General features: G+C 27.8%; 3 protein-coding genes across 3 annotated transcripts; all 3 read left to right on the forward strand.

Moving 5' to 3' along the window:
- Positions 1–301: 301 nt before the first annotated feature.
- Setx (probable helicase senataxin) lies at positions 302–7,738 on the forward strand. The gene is given in 16 exon segments (XM_089177141.1): positions 302–557; positions 1,052–1,738; positions 1,741–3,061; positions 3,064–3,911; positions 3,971–4,143; positions 4,221–4,492; positions 4,571–4,818; positions 4,893–4,989; positions 5,299–5,466; positions 5,563–5,717; positions 5,823–5,966; positions 6,048–6,178; positions 6,406–6,553; positions 6,644–7,041; positions 7,134–7,344; positions 7,423–7,738. Coding segments are annotated over 16 exon segments (5,208 nt in total). The 5' UTR covers positions 302–473; the 3' UTR covers positions 7,546–7,738.
- A 308-nt stretch (positions 7,739–8,046) lies between these two features.
- Positions 8,047–10,441, forward strand: LOC107072346 (uncharacterized). Its single transcript, XM_015332201.2, has 3 exons — positions 8,047–8,122; positions 9,163–9,489; positions 9,664–10,441. The coding sequence occupies exons 2-3, from the start codon at positions 9,320–9,322 to the stop codon at positions 10,301–10,303; spliced, it is 810 nt and encodes a 269-aa protein (XP_015187687.2). The 5' UTR covers positions 8,047–8,122; positions 9,163–9,319; the 3' UTR covers positions 10,304–10,441.
- Positions 10,442–11,292: 851 nt separating this feature from the next.
- Positions 11,293–18,661, forward strand: LOC107072347 (HP1 and insulator partner protein 1). Its single transcript, XM_015332205.2, is given in 8 exon segments — positions 11,293–11,477; positions 12,435–16,105; positions 16,108–16,506; positions 16,693–16,862; positions 17,199–17,374; positions 17,451–17,661; positions 17,782–17,925; positions 18,068–18,661. Coding segments are annotated over 7 exon segments (4,875 nt in total). The 5' UTR covers positions 11,293–11,477; positions 12,435–12,483; the 3' UTR covers positions 18,221–18,661.
- Positions 18,662–19,552: the final 891 nt, after the last annotated feature.

Raw genomic sequence — 19,552 nt, forward strand, 5'->3', positions numbered from 1 at the left:
TTTTTTTTTTTTTTTTTTAGTCAAGAAATTTTGGAAAGGTGCACCCCTACCCCAACCGCCACTCCCACCACCACCACTCCAACCGCCGCCCCTACCACCATGGGAGACGACCGTTTTTATCGTTTTCATGATAGGGTTTGGGAACTTGATGACTAAAAAAAAAAAGGTCATCAACTTGAAAAAGTTGGAACTTGGACACTTTTTCCAACTTCTTGAAAATTTTGTCGGAGATTGTTGGATTTTTGTCGGATTTCAAATTTTCCCGGGACGTACGATAATTTTCTGCCGCGTACGATAATTTTACGCCCCTGTGTCGATCAGACGAACTAAAGTCTCTGGGATCACTGCCTCAATGTTTATTTTTGACAGGATAAGAAAACAAAAATTTCAAAGTGTATATTGGAAATAAAATAACTATCACTGTAATTAATGTATATCTATTCGAATATACGTTTACTGTTCTTACTGGTAAAATGAGCTCCAAAACGTATTATAACTTTATATTGGAAAGAATTCATTCTCCAGGCCTTATTATATTAGATAAACCAGGAAAAACGGTATGAGTATTTACTAATTACAATTCTTATCATTGTTTTGATAATATCAATATTTTCTTTTATATAGGGTCTAAAATTTTTTCATTCAAATATTGTAAGCGTATTCTACACTAAAAAATAAGAAAAAATGCTATATAAATATGTCATTTAAAGCTTAATTCAAAAGTTATAACATAAATAGTAAAACTGTCTAAATGTGCTGCTCAAAGATGATGTTTAATGGCTTCGCGTATGTTGTTTACTATCTTGGAGCGATTTAACTTATTCTTCTGCGCACAATAGCTTTACTGCTTAAATCACCTAACTGCAGCCTACTAGATTTTATTTGTAAAAAAAAAACAAACAAAAAGTTTATGCAATTGAGATAGCTAAACTTGATTTTTGAATATAGAATACGCTCACGTTTGTACGAAAAAATCTCAGACACTCTGTTTATATACTTACTATTATTATTAATGATCATTATATTACTTAATCTTCCAATTATTTTTCAGTATACATGTGGCAGAGGAAAAGAAAATCAAATATTATGTCTTAGCCTTATGGTATCCCGTAAGCACTGTAGTTTTTTTCGTAATGATAATGAAATATATGTTATAGATTTGGAAAGCTCCAATGGAGTATTTGTCAATGATGTTAAACAACAAGCAAGACATATGGTTAAATTAAATGAAAATGATATTATTGGAATTGGTTGTCCAAATTCCAATGATAAAAGTGAGAATATGTTTATTTATAAATTACGTTTCATTAGTGATAACAACGAATTAGCATATCAGAGCCCTATTAAATCACCAAAGGAATCTCCATACGAAGATATAATAATAGAAAATATTGATGAAAGTCATTATTCATCGTTTAAAGACAATGTAAATAATAAAAATAGTTTAGTTTCATCGAATGATATATTAGAACTTCCAAAAGTTATAAACAAGATTTGTCAAATAGAAACGTCTAACAAGGAATTTTGTAATGGAACCAGCAAAATTAATTCCTATCCAGAAATTGCATTGTTAAATATTTGTACAGAAAATAATACTATAAAACAAAATACTAAACATTTGGATGCTAATTATAATAGTAAATGTCAAAAGAAAAATGATACCAATGAACATAAAAACTTATCGGAAATAAAGAGTGCACCAGAAACGATAAAGCAGGAAGATTCTTTAAAAAAAAAACAAATTATCTTAAATCTGTAGAACAAAACGATGTATTATGTATTGATTTACCGATTAGTGTTAATATGGAAAGAGTACAGCTAAGTCATGACAATAAAATTATGTCTGAAAATATTCCTAAGATAAGATCCCATGAAACTAATTTAGTACATGTAAACCATAGCTATGATACAAATATACATACGGATGCTAGTAAAAATATTAAAATATCATCACGACAACAGGATTATTCTGAAACTGTAACAAAACTTGAAAATGTGGTACATGACAATTCAAAGGAATATAATGAGCCTATAATGACTAAAAATAAATTAAACAAGCTAAATAATAAATCTATAAATATTATACATAATGATGATTATTTTATTAAAATGGAAGAAGAAATAATAATAACTGATGATGATGATGATGATGATGATGATGATGATGATGATGATGATGATGATGATGATGATGATGATGATGGTCAAGAAAAAGAAGAAATACAAAATAATATAAATAATTCTAAGAGTTATACTGAATCAACAATTAAATTAAAGCAAGTCAAGCAAGAGCCAAAATTAAAATTTTCTGAAGTTGATATAGTTAATTTAAGTGACGATGAAGATAATGTATTTCCTTGCTCTCAATTGTTTGATTCTAATATAGATTTAAATTCTGAAGTAAAGAAAGAAATGAAACGAGAAAATAATGATAATCACGATGAGGATATCAACAGGATTGATGATACAGAAATAATTATTTCATTATCTGACAGTGAAGATGAAGACAACAAATGGTTAGATAGACTATCTCGAAGTCAATTGCTTAATGATACAATTTCAAGTAACAATGAAATTAATCGATCAATAGAAACTATGAAAAATGAACCTCTGGATACAAATATAATTGATAAAGATATTCAAAAGATTAAAAAAATATTCAATATAAATGATTCTTCAAATAAACTCAGTGCCAATATTAAAGCCGAAAAAGACAATAGAACAGAAGAAGATAAAAAAGGTACGAATAAAAATATTAAAGACAAAGATAAAAAGATTAAACAATATAAAAGTAAAAATAAATTACATGCTACAAAAAAAGATGCTCCTGATATATCTTGTAATGTTAGAAGATCGGAGGTAGATCACGGTGGTACTTCTAATAAAGAACAAGAAGATGTTAATAATAAAAGTTCTCATTCTCTTAAGGAAAAACAAAACGTAATCAATAATAGCACCAATAATAATGTACTTAAGCATAGTCTGCTTTCCAAGGAAAAAATAACAATAGCAAGAAAAAGACTACAAATAATAGATCCCCCTCATATGCCTGTGAAAAAAAAAGACAAATAATTAACGATATTAACACGACGAAAATTGTAGAAGAAAAGCAACATGATAATTTGCATGTAAAAAAAAAGAAGGAAAGTAGAACACTTTCTTCTCAGAAATCGAATTTTCTGCAATGTAATAAAAAACTCCTCCAAACACCTCTTTCAAAAGAAGAGAAAAAGAAGATTGCAGAAAATAGAAAAAACAAGTTAAGAAAGATTGCTGTGGAAGATAAAAAAGAAACTAATATTAAACCATTAAAAAATCCTATTTCAAAACCAATAGCAAAAGTATCACTAAAAACGCGATCAGATTTTCTAATTGACGACATCCAATCAAATACTGGAAATACAATTAACAAATCAACAAAACGAAAATGTCCAGAAAACAAACAATATGCAAATAATAGTAATTTAAGGAAAAATAATAATACCTTACCTTCAATATTTAGTTTTAAAATAAAAAAAATAACAACTTCAAATGTTAACGATATAAATAATGCTCAATTAAATAAGATCAATGAGGCTACTGAGAAGAATAAAAACATAGAGTCTACTGCTATCAATAACTTAAAAGATGAGTCAAATAAAAACATTGTCAGAATACAAAAAGAAAATTGTTCTCCTAATAGGAGAGAAACCACTCAATTAAAAAAAAAAATGAAAAGTGTTTCTTTCAAAACTATCCCTGAAATTCATGAATATGAAATCGAATCATCAAACATTTTAAAAAAACTTGTAGGTAAAGATGCCCCGATACCTGTTGATAAATTGTCTTCTAAAAAATTAGGCGATACTAATTATTCTAAGTTAGAAACATTTTTTTTACGTATCTTCTTCTGGAATCCTATTTGGCTTGAAGTAAGTTTAACTTTATTAAATAAAATCAAGACTGTTGACTTACTTTTTGTTATTTACAGGAACAGCGACGTCTTAATCGAAGACCACCTATTCTTAAAGACAATGAAATACATCCTACGCTAACTTATTATAAATCTTACAATGACTATTATAAGATTGCTGAACCTCTGTTATTATTAGAAATTTGGTCTGGCATTACTAAAGAGTTTGAGGAGATGGAAGGAAACTCAATGTATGTATATCTGAAAAGTTAAATTAAAATTATTTACTAAAATATAAACAAATATATTTATATTCAATAATTTGCAGACGACCTACCGTGATGTGTTCTACAATTGAAAAGTCTCTTAAAAGCACTCATATACCATCTGTAAATTTATGTTTATCAACTTTATCGGTACAAGTATTAATCACTAAAGAACATTTTTTAAGAAATGCTTACCCTAATTATGGAGATTTGGTAGTTTTTGAATATGTTAGAAATGAAAAAGGAAAACATATGTTTCACAAAGTATTTGCTTATGTTACAAATATGAATAATATTATCATAACACCATTTACAGAATATAACAAAGATTTAGGTTAATTTATTATTATTTCTTATTTTGTGATTACATTACTTCTTATACTATTTTTTATATAACTAATATTTTTTACAGAAAATTATGTAAAAAATCCATATGCATTATTAACGTATACTCTTATGACAAGAAACGTTGCTGATAATTTTGTAGTAAAACGAATTCAAAGAATAAGAACTGTGACATATCTACGCTCAAATATAAGAATGATTCAAGCAATACAATATCTTCCACAATCTCCGCTTATGAATTTAATTTTATATCCACTGATTGAAGCATTTCGATTACCTGAGGTAGACATCCATGTGAGCAAATCTTTCATAAAGGTACAGTTATCAAAAACACATGGTACATATGAATTGTACACGTTATCTAATTAAAATAAATATTATAAAAACAGGATACATTAAATACAAAACAATTAGAAGCTGTTTGCAAAGTAACAAACGCTGTATTTCAAAAGGAACCTAAAATTTGTTTAATTCAAGGACCACCAGGTATATAAATATTAACAAATTTGCAAATTCTATAATTTTACATTAATCTCTGTAGTCAACGGCCTCGCTTCGAAAAAACTAATTCCCATATCAACACTAAAGTTTTAAGTAACAATGGGCACGGTTAGTATTTGTATGGGTGACCACTTCGGAACGCCGTGTGCTTTTGACTTCAGAGAGGCAATAAAGTGATCTTTATAGAAAGGAGTGGGATGTGTAGAAAGGTCTAAAAAAAGTTCCTGAAACCCATAAAAAGGAAAATAATAACGCACATACACAATATTAATCTCTTTGTATTATATATTACAGGAACAGGAAAATCAAGAGTTATTATAAACATTATAACAAAAATATTGTATGGTAATAATGGATATCAAAACAATAAATCTCCTTTACGAATTCTCGTATGTGCTCCATCCAATGCAGCTATTGATGAAATTGTATTAAGACTTCTTGCTATTAGAGCTACAATTAAAGGTAAGATCATTTTTGTCTATACTTTTAATGTAAAATATCATAAGCTGTGAATTAGAAGAAAACAACATAATTTATTATTTTTATTATATTACTTAGAAAAACGTTTTAAAATGGTTCGTATTGGTAGACCTGAAGTTATGCATACAACTGTAAAAGATATTTCTTTAACTGAATTAGGAAAAAGAGATGTTAAAAGAATGACTGCCAATTATTCTTCCAAAAATCTTCCAATTGACAGTTTTGATGAAGAGGTATTATCTAATTTAACTTAATCTTATTGTAATTAATATTTATTAACTCTACATGAAACAATTTTAATTTAATAATTATTACTATAAAATTTAATAATTTTTTAGAAAAAACTTTTGGAAGCACGCATCAATGCATTAAAATGTGAAATAACATATTCACAGAAAATAGATGAAACTTATAGGCAACATCTTAAATTGAAATTATTAGATATGAATGCGAAATATGAATTATTAAAAAATCATAAATCAGTAAGTATATAAATTTAGTATATAAATATTTTTAAAAGTATTGAATACATTTATTATTTTCAACTAATAAAAATTGTGCAGATGGATGATATGAGTACAAATGAATTGACAAATTTCCGACGTGTCGCAGAACGTAGGATTCTTGAAGGTGCAGATATAATAACGTGCACACTTTCTTCATGCTATACTAATCAAATGGAATCCATTTTCGGGTAAGATTAAAAAATAGAAAAGTAAAGTTATGAAAACAGATATACCCTATTTTGGGAATTTTTATTGTTGTTGATGACGTTTTATATTAATGCGTAATTATTTTTGATCATAAATAGTTAATATTTATAACATTTCTGTCGTTTATTTACTTGAAAAAAATCGCATAAATTTATAAGTTAACCTAATATATAATGGCTCTTAAATTATTTGTTTTCTTTTCTATTAGTGGAAATAGGGAGAAAATATCAGTCTGTATAGTGGACGAGGCTACTCAATGCTGTGAAGCAGAAAATTTAATCCCTTTATTACTAGGTGTAAATAAATTAATTCTAGTTGGAGATCCTAATCAATTACCGGCAACCATAATAAGTCAAGTATAATATTTTATTTAATCTTATATATAATTATTAATATTCTTTGTGTTCAAATTTAATTAATACAATTATTTTTAATTATTTGTTTAGCAAGCAAAGAAATATGGATTAGATCAATCACTGTTCTTTCGTATACAAAATGCATTTCAAAGAATGAAAGATAATCCAATAATAATGTTAAACACACAATATCGTATGGCATATGCTATTTCTTACTGGCCAAATAAGTTCTTTTACGGAGGAAAATTAAAGAATGATATTTCAAAAGAACAAAAATTTCCATTTCACAATTATAGAATTTTTAATATTAGTTCTAATCAAAATGATGATAAATTTTCTAATACAAATGAAGCTGAGTTTGTATCTAATTTAATTTTATGTATGATGGTTAATTTCAACTTTGAAAAATGGGAATCCAATATTTCAATTGGTGTATTGACTCCATACAATAATCAAAAACGTTTAATATTGGAAAAGTTCAATGGAAAGTAAGTTCTAAGCAGATCATTTCCCCCTAACTTTTACATTCATATTATTTATTTTTATATTATACTATTTTCGTATCCATTTTTTTATACAGGATATTAACTGTACCTGATAGTATACAAAAAAGATTTACCATAGAAATAAACACAATTGATCGTTTTCAAGGACAAGAACGTGATATTATATTAATGTCATGTGTAAGAAGTAATGGTATTGGATTTTTGTCAGATCCCCAAAGATTATGTGTAGCATTAACTAGAGCTAGACATTGTTTAGTATTATGCGGTAATTTTACTACATTTATGGTACGTCTCTTAATCTTTTAAAAAAATTTTTTAAACATTTCCTTATCGCTATTTATATTTATTTAATATTACTTACAGCGGGATGCAATGTGGAATGCATTGATATCTGATTCTAAATTACGTAAAGTTTATTATAATATCGATGTTAATGCAAATCTGTATGAGATAAACAAACACATCGATAGACAAACAATTATTTAAAAGTACTTTTTTTTGGCTTGTATAATACACAAGCTGTAAAAGTATTTTATTTTATTTTATTTTATTTTATTTTATTTTATTTTATTTTATTTTATTAAATTAATGTACATGATGTAAATGTAGATCTTTCTTGTTTCCTACATAATCATTAATTGAATTGTTTTGAATAATGTAAAGAGTAATGGATTACTTATTTAGTTTTTTTTTTTACGAAGTATTGTATAAATATTCATGCTTATATGAATAAATATTTCCATTTATATAATTATTATCGTCTATTTTCTCTATCATACCTATTCTAACATATCAATAATATTTGGTTGGGGAGGAGGACGGGAGAGGAGTGGAAGAGAGGATCAAGGAAATTTTGGATGAGAGTGGAATGGGGGAGGAGTGGATGAAGAGGATTGGGAGTATGAGAGAGAAGAAGGAGAGACAAGGAGGGGAATAAGGGAGGAAGAAGTGGAGGTTTGGAACGGGTGAAGGGGGAAGGGAGGAAGAGGAAGTGAGGGAGAGGGTAGTGTTAAGATAGGTTAAGGAGATAATTGTTAAAGGAGTGTAACCCTTCGGGGACGCAGTAAATATTATCTATCTATCTATCTATCATATCAATAATATTTGAGGATACTTTTTCCTTTAAACTTATTCTATTTTTATTATAATTTACTTATTTTATTTAGTAAATCACTTCTATTCATACTTATAAAATTTATGATTAAGTTATTTTCAATTATTACTTATCACTGTACGCACCACGGAGCCTAGATAACAGGAGAGCGAACGCAATGTATTAGAAATGTTCGAAAATGACGGGACAGATATTTTGCCACTAGAGCGCGTTAGTGTGGCTAATATCAGGTTTCTAAAACCTTGTTTATTGTTGCGGGAATGTAACAACTGTACTCACGTGTTAGTCAAAATAAATTAACTAAATCTTATAATTAACGTTAAAAATAGCAATGAGAACAAATTTTTTATTATTTTATAATTATTTCCAAGATATTATCGTCAACTTGTTGTGTAAATCTATTCAATTTCATCTTACCTAGTCGCAATTGAGTACAGGATGGAAAACTAAATTTAAAAAGTCCAATTAAAAATAAATTGTAATTTATTATCGTAAATTGCACTTTTTACAAGACTAGAAATTTCTATAGCATAAGTAGAGTTAAAAAACATTTGCATCATTGCATTTTTTTATATTAGTAATTAATAACTATCAATTAAGGTTATAATATCTGTGGTACAGTGAATAAAGACGTATTTCTCTGATTTAATTTAGCATTCTTATTACGATCCTTGACTCGTCCACTTGTACGCCCATGAACAATACATTTATTTACCATTTTTAAATAAATATTATTTTTTATAAATTAAAAAAACAACACAATTGCTAATGATGTAGTATTGTCAACAATTGTCAATGAAAAAGATGACGTTATAAACTTGACATTAGCGAACATAACGAAACCTAGCGGCGTATTTCCGAAAATGATCTTTCCTTTTCTTTCCAATCGCGTTTGCTAGTTATTTTCGTATGTCGATCACCCTCCTGGTATCTAGGCTCCGTGGTCCCGAGTCTTTTTCGCCAAAAAAATCAATGAAGTTTACCTATAGCAATAGTATGGAGCAATAAGGACCGTGCGTCTAGGGATCCACTTTTACGCCAACTAGTGGCAAGTATCCAAAGCAGTTGACATCATGTATTTAACGTAAACATATGTGATTTACTTTAAAATAATTAGAAATAAAATATATTTAATTTTTTTTAATAATGCCAACTTCGAGAAAAAATTGTTGTGTTCTTGGATGTAATAATATATCACGTCGAGAACGTGGATTCGGTGTGGAAGTGAAATTTTATAAATTTCCAGAGAGCGTGTTAGGAGCCTCATGGAAAGTAGTAAAACGTAAACAGTGGATGAATGCAGTGAAAAATTACGTGTAAGTACAATATTAATTAAAATTTTAAAAAATGAACTGTAACATTCAGTAAAATTATTACATTTAAATGTGACGTATGTAAAAATTGATCATTTTGTTGATGAAATTTCAAATATTTGTGGCATTTATCTTATAATTATGACTTAACCTTTTAATTCTTTTCTTTGATTTCAGAAAAAATCCAAAAGACTGGGTACCAAATAAATATACAAGGATTTGTAGTACCCTTTTTGTAAATAATGAAAAATCAGAGCATCCGTTACATCCATCTTATGTTCCTTCGATTTTTCCTGGTCGTGAAAATATAAAAAGAAACATTCAATCGTTAGAATGTTTCCAACGAGTCAGAAATCGTGAAAGAAACATAGTCCACATCAATAAATGTATTGTGAGTGAAAAAAATAGAAATAACATAAACATTGAAAATACGATAGATACAGTAATGGAGCAAGATGATGAAGAACATGCAAGTAGTGTTGAAGAACATCAGATTGATATTCATGTTGAAACTGTTACGGTGAAGCCTATGCAACGGAGCATAAGTTGTCAAACAGAGATAGTCACAAACGGAGCTTATGAATATTTGACATATTTTTTTTGTAATCTCAACTATCATAACGATTTAAGCACGGCCACAGTACAGGTAAATATTCCAATAAAGAAAACACAAAATAAAATTTGTGAAGCTAAAATACCAATTGTAAGAAATGTTCAAGATTCGAGTTGTGATCCATTAAATATAGATCTTAATAAATCTTGTCATGACAGTTCTAATGTTATTCGTTTTTTCCACAACACCGTACACATACTTTGATTTGAATAATTTGTTGCCTTTCTCATCATTTTGGCCATGTATAATATTATTAACTACAGGTTGAAATCCATATTTTATTTTTTCCATTGTTTTAACTTTTTTTAATGCTATTAAATTTTTGTTTGGATCATACTATGTTCACCAATAAACAGTGATTCCAGAAACTTGCTTGTCTGATCGACACAGTGTCGTAAAATTATCGGGTTCTCATAAAAATTATCGTACACACAGAAAAATCAGATCCGATTTTGAAAATTCCAGATTTTCCAGATTTTAGGATTTTAGGATTTAGTGCGCTCCAGTGCGCTCCAGTGCGCTCCAGTGCGCTGCAACCGAATCGCGTAACAAAAACAAAATCAAGACATATCGAAAATTATATTTAAATATCAAATAATCGTAAATTATCGTACAAGTTGGATTTTGGATCGTACAAGGCTTCAAATTATGTGACGTATACGATAATTATCGCACGAATGGGATCACTGCCAATAAAACACAAGAGAGCGCTCACTCCGACAGTAGTGCTGTCTCTATGTTCTTTTATTACTATACCCCCTAGATCTCCATATTGCAAACGTGGGTATACCCCACAAAGTTTTATTTTTGACCACACTGCTTATGGAATTATCGATTAAAGTTAATCGAAATAAATTGAAATAGCCAACCTAGTGTCTTCCAGTTTTTTTTTAATATTATTAAAATAATATAAATGCATTTATAAAATTAAAATTCATTGCATGAAATATACATATTTTTAATCTCTGTCGCATAGTCCATAACTTAGTTACTTTTTTCATCCTTGCTATCTGAGTAACGTGATTGGTTTATTCCGTTATAAAAAATATACATGCTCGTATCGATTGGATGTTTCAAATAGTACCATAGAAAATAACCAATAGCTGTAAATATTTAAAATTAAATAATCAACAGCTTAGAATTCGTTCTTTTTAATGAGAATCACCCGACAGTTACGTGTAGACTGTTATTCAATGTTATCTATTGGTTAATGATTGTAATTGTGCATAAAACATCAGTTTGGGATAAATTAAGAAATATTATGTTATTATAGTTTTATAGTGATATTCATTGAAATGCTATTTTAACGATGAAAAATGTTACGGATTCATTTTTCTAATTAACAACAATTAGTAAAAGTTGGAATTTTGACGTCGTGGTGCGTGTCATGATTTTGCTCTTGTAAACATTACTCTGAGAGGCTCAGAAAAATATTTCCTTTTTTATATATATATATAAAATATATACAGTATATATATACATATATTACACATCAGGGAAATAGTCAAGTTTTGTTGACGTTTTTTCAATCGATAGTAGATTTGGAAATTCTATGAAAACTTGTGAGATATTATTATAAAACTGTATAACATGTAAAGTGTGTGTTTGCTATATCTTTGGTGTTTGGTAAGGTTTACGATCTGCCATTAAAATTTTTCTACGAACTAGACGAAAATATAATCTTGCTATAATTTAATAATAATTTCATTGATTTAAATTTATTACTATTACGTGAAAGATTTGGTCACATTCTTTAATAATATATTTTTTATTACCTAACTCTAGAGTATCCATGTGTTATTTTACGCGCCATAGATTGATTACAATCGAAACTTCAATGTAAGAGACTCGTGAACAGATTTTAATAATTTAAGAAGTATTTATATATATATATATATATATATATCACACATCTATTGATGATAGTTTATTAATTATTAGGTGAATAATGTCTTCTAAATATGGTCGTTCATTTTTAAACGTATAAATCTAGTTGATTTTTCGTATTAAGTAACAAATTATATGTCTATTAGGTTATGACATTTCTATATAATATTTCTAATGTCAAAAGTGCTAATATACCTTCTTGTATTTTATTTTTTGAATAAATTAACTAATATTTTATTGTTATATTTCATTTTGTTTACTGTTAGAAATACACTTGGCTTATTTTGAAATTAATATTTAATTGTAAACATAATAGAATCAATATTTCTATATTATAATATTTTCAATTATACTTATAATGACTTGTCGAGTATATTTATATAGAGAACTTGTTATAAAATATTTATGTGTATATCTTTGAAATATTTTGATATTTTAATTTTTGCAGGAAATCCTATAATCTAATATAAAAATTGCAAGAATCTTACCACATTATAATGGAACAAGTAAATACAACATTGGATGAATGCATTAGTAATGACAAAAATGAAAATATTAATGTAAATGAAGAAGTAATGAATACCGTGGAATGTTCTAATGTAGAAAACAATACGAAAGTAACAAGTATAAATAAAATTGAAAAAGATCTACAGAGTAATTGCAAAACGGTGTTATTTGATGATGTTTCTAATGCACGGATTGATATTGAAAATACTTCGATAGAAGAAATAGAAAAAATAGAAGATTCTAAGGAACAGAAGACTTTAAAAAATAGTAATGAAATATTATTTAAAGAAAAGAATAATGATCTGTTTGAAAAAATTCTGACTCAAAATATCATTACTATAGAAACATGCGTGGAAAATACTGATGATGACCAATGTTCTGAGAAAAAAATTGAATGCATTAAAGAAGTTGATTTCTTATCCGAAAAATCAATCAAAGTAGAAAATGAATCTAATCTTGTACAGTATAATAGTATACAACCATCAACAATATCCAAAGAAGTAATAATGGATAATAATACAAAGAAAAACAAAAACAGTACTGTCTGTACGATAGTAAACGTAAGCGAATCAGTAAGTGCCAACATTGCTTGCGACGAATTACTTAATTCATTAAGTAAAGTCTCCAACAATAAAGATTGTTCCTTACATGAAACTATTAAACAGACGAGTAAGGATGACGATAATCAAAACAATTCAATAGTTATGGATGCAGAACTAAGTAAATTAGTTGAAGAAAATTCAGAAGTTGTTGTTCTGACAGTTGAAACCATACCTATTCCTTCTGATTCTAGCAAAGAAGTTATAGTATCGACTACATTAGAAGAAAAAATAAAAGACACGATAAATAGCGAAAAGGAAGAATTAATTGAGTCAAATAATAAGGATATTAAAAATAACCATAAAAATGATGATTTGGAAGTTATAGATTATCATCAAGAAGATAGCGGTACGGTTATAGAAGTCATTTCAACAGAGATTGTGCAATCAAAAGATACGGAAATGTGTATATCAGAAAATAAGACTGAAAGCATAGATGAAGATAAAAATGAATTAAATACACCATTAAAAAATACTTTAGATAAAAGATTTCATAGCAGTAGGGATTTACAAAATGATGATAATGACGGTAAAAATATTTCACAAGAAAATGACAGTAATGATATTAAGCAGAATACTTCACTAAAGGTTGACACAAAGAATGAAATAAAGATCGAAAATTACATTGACATGGGCAAAGCCAATATACTAGACATCAAAGATGTTTCTACTGAAGATAATGACGTTGCGCTTCCCATAGGCACTTTTCAAAATGCGAAATCAGATATTAAAATGGAATCAAATATAGTATCGATATCTAAAAGAAGTGTTATTCAAGATATATTTGACGATTGGGGAGTAGAAAATCTTGAAGAAGAAAATCAATCAAATCCTAAAGTACAAGATTCAGTAGAAATTGAATTGAAAAGCTTATTGGATGAACCGAAAAACGCAAAAATCGTAGATAATACAACACCGATAATAGAAAAGAAAATCTCTTCTGATGATAATAAATCTGTTATTAATATTTCACATAACACTGTAATACTTGTTGATAATACTAGAGACAAACCTATCAAGGATACAATAGTGGAAGAAGAACAAATTCAAAATAAAATTATTGTTACATCTCAAGAAACCTCTGTAGCATCATCTATAACACAAGAAAAACTAACTCATTCCTTACCACAAAATCTTGGTAAATCTGCGCGCAATGTTACTCAAGATTCAGTTTTGTCACATCAGGCAGTACAAAGCAATATAGCACCGATTAAGAATCGTAATCGTCATTTAACTAGTCAAATAGTTTCACCTGCTGAAGTAACAGAAGTATTAAAAGAGAGATTACGAGAGAAACAAAAAAATGTTGAAGCACCATCTGGACCAGACATATTTTTTGTAAAAAAAATCACACAAAGGTTATCGAGCAAATTAGCTGGTGGTTCTATATCTTCAATGCCAGCACTTATTCCATTACCACATCCTCCTCAGTTATCATCAGATAGTTTTGGTAAGAAAAATACAGAAAATATTTCTGTGCAATCTCCAAAAGAAGGAAGTTCTGATAACAAGGAATTATTAGCAATCTTAGAAGGTGATGTTGATCCAGATTGGTCCAATTTAAAACCACCTGTACTTATAGACGAGGGAAAAAATTCAGCAAACATTATAAATAATGAACTTAATTCACCTCCTAAACTTGACCCTTCGATCGAACGTGAACTAGCATTAAAGCAACTTCTTGAATTGCCTGTAACGCCATTAAGGAAGAATACGCCTAAACGAAAAAAAACAGTTAAATCAGGACTCAATAAAATATCTAAAAGCATTGATAAGGATATTGAAACTGAAAATGAAAATAAAGAGATCGTTAATATTGACTTAATAGATGAAGAAGTAAAATTCAATACAAATGATGAAACTTCTCCGGAAACTGAGGCTGCACATTCAATTACCCAAGAAGAACAGAAATATCACGATGTAAGCGGACAAGATGTACGAAGTGATGAATCAAGATCAGGTAGGAAACGTAAGCCAACCGAAAAAGCAAGAGAACATGAACAGAATATAACGAAACGTCAAAAAGTTTACAAAGGTAAAGTCTCCTTGACTAAGAAGTCTGAACCAAAACAAGAGTTAATTGATACAATTTTATTAAATAAAAATGAATTAGGTAAGGATAACATTGTGTTATCAAGTAGTACAGGTAAGGAAGACGCAGAAACGGTAACAAAGGAAATAACTAATAAACAATTAACAAATAAAATCGATAATATTATACAAAAATCTGAAAATCCATCAGTTAAAAGACCAAAACAAAGTCTTTCCAAGAAGGGACCACAACCTATTGCACCAAGAAAAATGTTAAAACTCATGCGACAAAAAATTAAATCAAACAAAAAATCTGTTAATTTAAAAACTAAGTTAAATACAACATCAAAAAAATCTAAAAAAGTTACAAAACCACAACAAAAACGTAGTACAGCAGATTCAACATCAGGAGATGTTAAACCTAAAAAGAAAATTATTAACGAAATAGATAGATTACTTCAAGATGAGGGAGTTGTAAATTTATTATATGACGTTGAACAGCCTGACAAGAAACGTTTAATACCTATTACAAAATCACAAACAAAAGTGATGGATTTACAGAAAGTACAACGCGAACTTAAAATCAGAAAAAAGTTAGTACGTAATGCAGTTCTAAGGTTGCGCACATCTACACCTGGTATAACAAAAGTATCGCCTAGATCCACAAGAACTACTGTACATTCAAATGATTCACGAAATGATCAAAAAACGAATGAACAATACAAAAACACTAAATCAACCAGTGGATCATCACCAGCAGAATTTGTATATCCTGCAAAAATTAGAAATGCTGCAGATGCATCAATTATAATTAGAAGGCATTCATCTAGTTCATTTTCTAGTGCATCTGGTAGTCCTAGAGTCAGTATTGATGGCCCAGAAAAACAGATTTCTGATAGTATTCGATTAGATGAAAGTTCACATTCCCTCAGATCTATGAAAAGAAGACATTCGCAGGAAGATAGAATGCATATAAAAAGAAACAAAAAAAGGAATCAAAATATGATGCAGGTACTGTAATAGCTTCAAATGAGGACAAAACAATAGCAATAATGCGACCAAGTAAAAAAACAGATTTAAAGAGGCCAGACAAAAGTATTAAACAATTGGAGTCCTTGATGAGTGATGAAAGTAATAGCAACATTCAAAGCAAAGTTATTACAAGATCTAATGGTGCAGCTGCGGGTAAAGTAACATCAAAAAGTAAAAAAACTGCCAAAAGTAAAGTCACTTTTGCAAAAGGAAATGACATTGATGAAAATGAATGTGTATCAAAGGAAGAAGATGAACTATCTGCCTGTCTTGCAGAGGCAGCTACTGCTTTATCAATAGTGAGTGCCTCTAATCGGCCAAGTAATACTACTATGAACCGTAAAAATAAGGGTAAGAAGTTATATTGGTTTTAAATATAGTGTATATATGTATGTATTATTTTTAAAAATAATTCTTATTATATTTTTTTTTATAAATATTTTTATTTTTATTTTGTTTTATTCTGTATAAAATATATACTATTATTATATTATGGTAAAAAATACAAATATTAAAAGAAATTAACATAAATTTCAGTAAATTCAAATATTACTAAAGTATTGGAATTTTCTGGTAATAAAACAAAAACAGATAGCAGATGTCAATTCAGTAATAAGGAAATAAATGTGCGTAAGCATGGCTATCTTGTACAATTGATACTTACTCCTTCATCTTCTACAAAAATCAGAAATGCTCTTACACTTCAGGTAAAATAATATACATATTAAAATAGTAATGCTGAATATGTATAGTAATTGTTATATTAGCACATTGAGCATCGCCTTTGCGCGTATTGTAAAATTTCTTTTTTACTCTATATAAACATGTTTTGTTCTTGTTATTGTTTATTTTTTTGTGTATATATTTAATTTCTAAGAGAACACAGACAATGGTCTGTAAAAGATCAGATCAATAATTATTCTGCCAAAATATATTTGGAGATTATTCTCTGTTTCATCGTAAACAAGTAATGTGAGCACTGGTGTACAATGTGTTAATAATACTTTTTAATATATTATTACATTTATCTCGCTTAATTATAGGTAATGCAAGAATTTCGTGAAACTTTGTCAATATTAAGAAAAGACGATGACTGTAGAGTCGTACTTTTTACTTCAACTGGTACAAGTTTTTGTGAAGGCTTGGAACTTTCCTCATTATTGCATCCTAACAAAGAAGAACGACGACTTCTTGCTCAAGAAATGGCAGATGCTGTCAAGTATGTCATTTAAAAATATTATTTGCGTATAATATTTGTGTTGCAATAAATTTGATAAATATTTATATATTTTTAGAGACTTTATAAAGAGCTTAGCAACTTTTAATAAACCCATAGTAGCCGGAGTACAAGGCGCTGCAATTGGATTAGGTGTAACTATGTTACCTTTATTCGATCTTGTGATAGCTAGTGATAAAGCAACATTTAATACTCCTTATGGTAAATTGGGACAAATTGCAGAAGGTGCAGCTGTTTTTACTTTGTCACATATTTTAGGAAGTGCAATAGTAAGTCTCTCTCTCTCTCTCTCTCTCTCTCTATATATATATATATATATATATATATAAGTAAGAATATTAGCATTAAAGAATCGAAATGAGTACAATCATATCTAATTATCATTATAGACGAGTGAACTACTTTTGGGGGGAAGGACTTTGACAGCGAGTGAAGCATTAAGAGCTGGACTTGTTACTCGAGTTTTATGGCCAGACCGATTCCAAATAGAATTATTACCTTCTTTAAAAGCTATGAGTGAACAATCATCTCAGGTAAAATTATTTTCATTGCATTAATATATTTTTTTAATTATTATCTTTACCAATTTTGGTTCCAACAATAAAACAACTGATGCATACAAGTTACGGTTGCATTCTTTGCTATTAATTATCTATTTATTTTTTTTATTTGTAGTCTATGGAAGCAACAAAAGCTTTGCTACGTCATAGTTTAAGAAAAAAATTGGATGCAGCGTTGGAATCGGAAACATATTTATTGATTCAAAACTGGTGTTCTACAGAATGTCAACTTGCTATAAAAGCTTATATCGATGGGAAGATAGAATAAAAAATGATAATGGTAACAATTGTGTATACTTCTCATTTTACAAATGGTTATCATTAAATATAGGATTGAAATAAGATTTGGAAGTAATTAAGAAGTAATCAAGAATATTCTGGATAAAGAAACAAAAACAAATATTATATTTTTGTTATCTTAAGATTTTGTTAAGTTATATATATATATTATCTATGAATGGATTGAACAATTTCACCTATTAAAAAGATTTATTTTAGTAACGAAAGGAAAAAAGAAAAAGAGACAAAGAAAAGAAAAAAAAGATGCTCAACAGAAAAATAATTTAATTCTATTTAATTTTATTTTATTTTGTACATGCAAAGTAATATTATATGCTGCAGATATTCATCGAATTTCAAGGAAGTATCAATAATACTTATATTTTATATTATTAATATGAAATGGTGAAATGCGTTTGAAAGAAATGAAGTGGCCAGATGTGTGAAATGAAAAATATGTGGTGATATTGGTGTGACTTTTTTCGTCAGCGCACGATTATTTTAAGTATACAAAAACAAAATAAATATTGAATCATTCGATCAGATGGACTATTTTAATATTAGACCATTTAGGCGTATAAATTTACTACATATAAACATATATATAAACATAATATATATATATATATATATATATATATATATATATATATATATATATGTATATGTATATTGTGTATAAATATATATATATATATATGACATGTATTATATACATAATATTATATATATTATATATAATATACACATAAAATATTAATACTTTTCTGCAATATGTCACTATTATTAGAATACAATAAAGAAATAACTATTGTAAAAACACGATGCATTTGTATTCATTATATATATTAATTGAAAGAAAAAAAAATATCTTCAAAACCATTTGCATATAAATGTTCGATATTAATTTGCATTACATTAAATGTGTACAGCTGTGCCTTAGTCTACTATTTCTATATAATTAATTTAAAAAGAAAGGGGGAAAAAGAAAAGGTAACAATTAATGAAGTTGTAAGTACATTAAATTAATTGTGTATCAACGACAGTAAATATCAATTGCTATCATTTGAATATAATATTATGCAAGTAGAATTTACAAAAAAATATATTATTACTGTTCATCATTTTTTTATCATTCATGTATAATTGTTAGTTTTTATTTTATCTTATTATTATTATTATTATTATTATTATTATTATTATTATTATTATTATTATTATTATTATATAATGTACCAAAAAAGAGTTCTTTATATATTAAAGTTTATATTATTAGATAAATAATGATATATAATGTGATATTAAAATGTAAATTATAAAA

The sequence above is a fragment of the Polistes dominula genome, unplaced genomic scaffold, assembly GCF_049000335.1.
Source record: "Polistes dominula isolate Pdom_NZ unplaced genomic scaffold, Pdom_raw_medaka contig_624, whole genome shotgun sequence".
Lineage (NCBI taxonomy): Eukaryota > Metazoa > Arthropoda > Insecta > Hymenoptera > Vespidae > Polistes > Polistes dominula.

Bases quoted from the DNA above. Each gene is read 5' to 3' on its own strand.
- LOC107072346 (XM_015332201.2), top strand. From the start codon at position 9,320: ATGCCAACTTCGAGAAAAAATTGTTGTGTTCTTGGATGTAATAATATA. The intron at 9,490-9,663 runs GTAAGTACAATA...CTTTGATTTCAG, and splicing joins AATGCAGTGAAAAATTACGT to AAAAAATCCAAAAGACTGGG.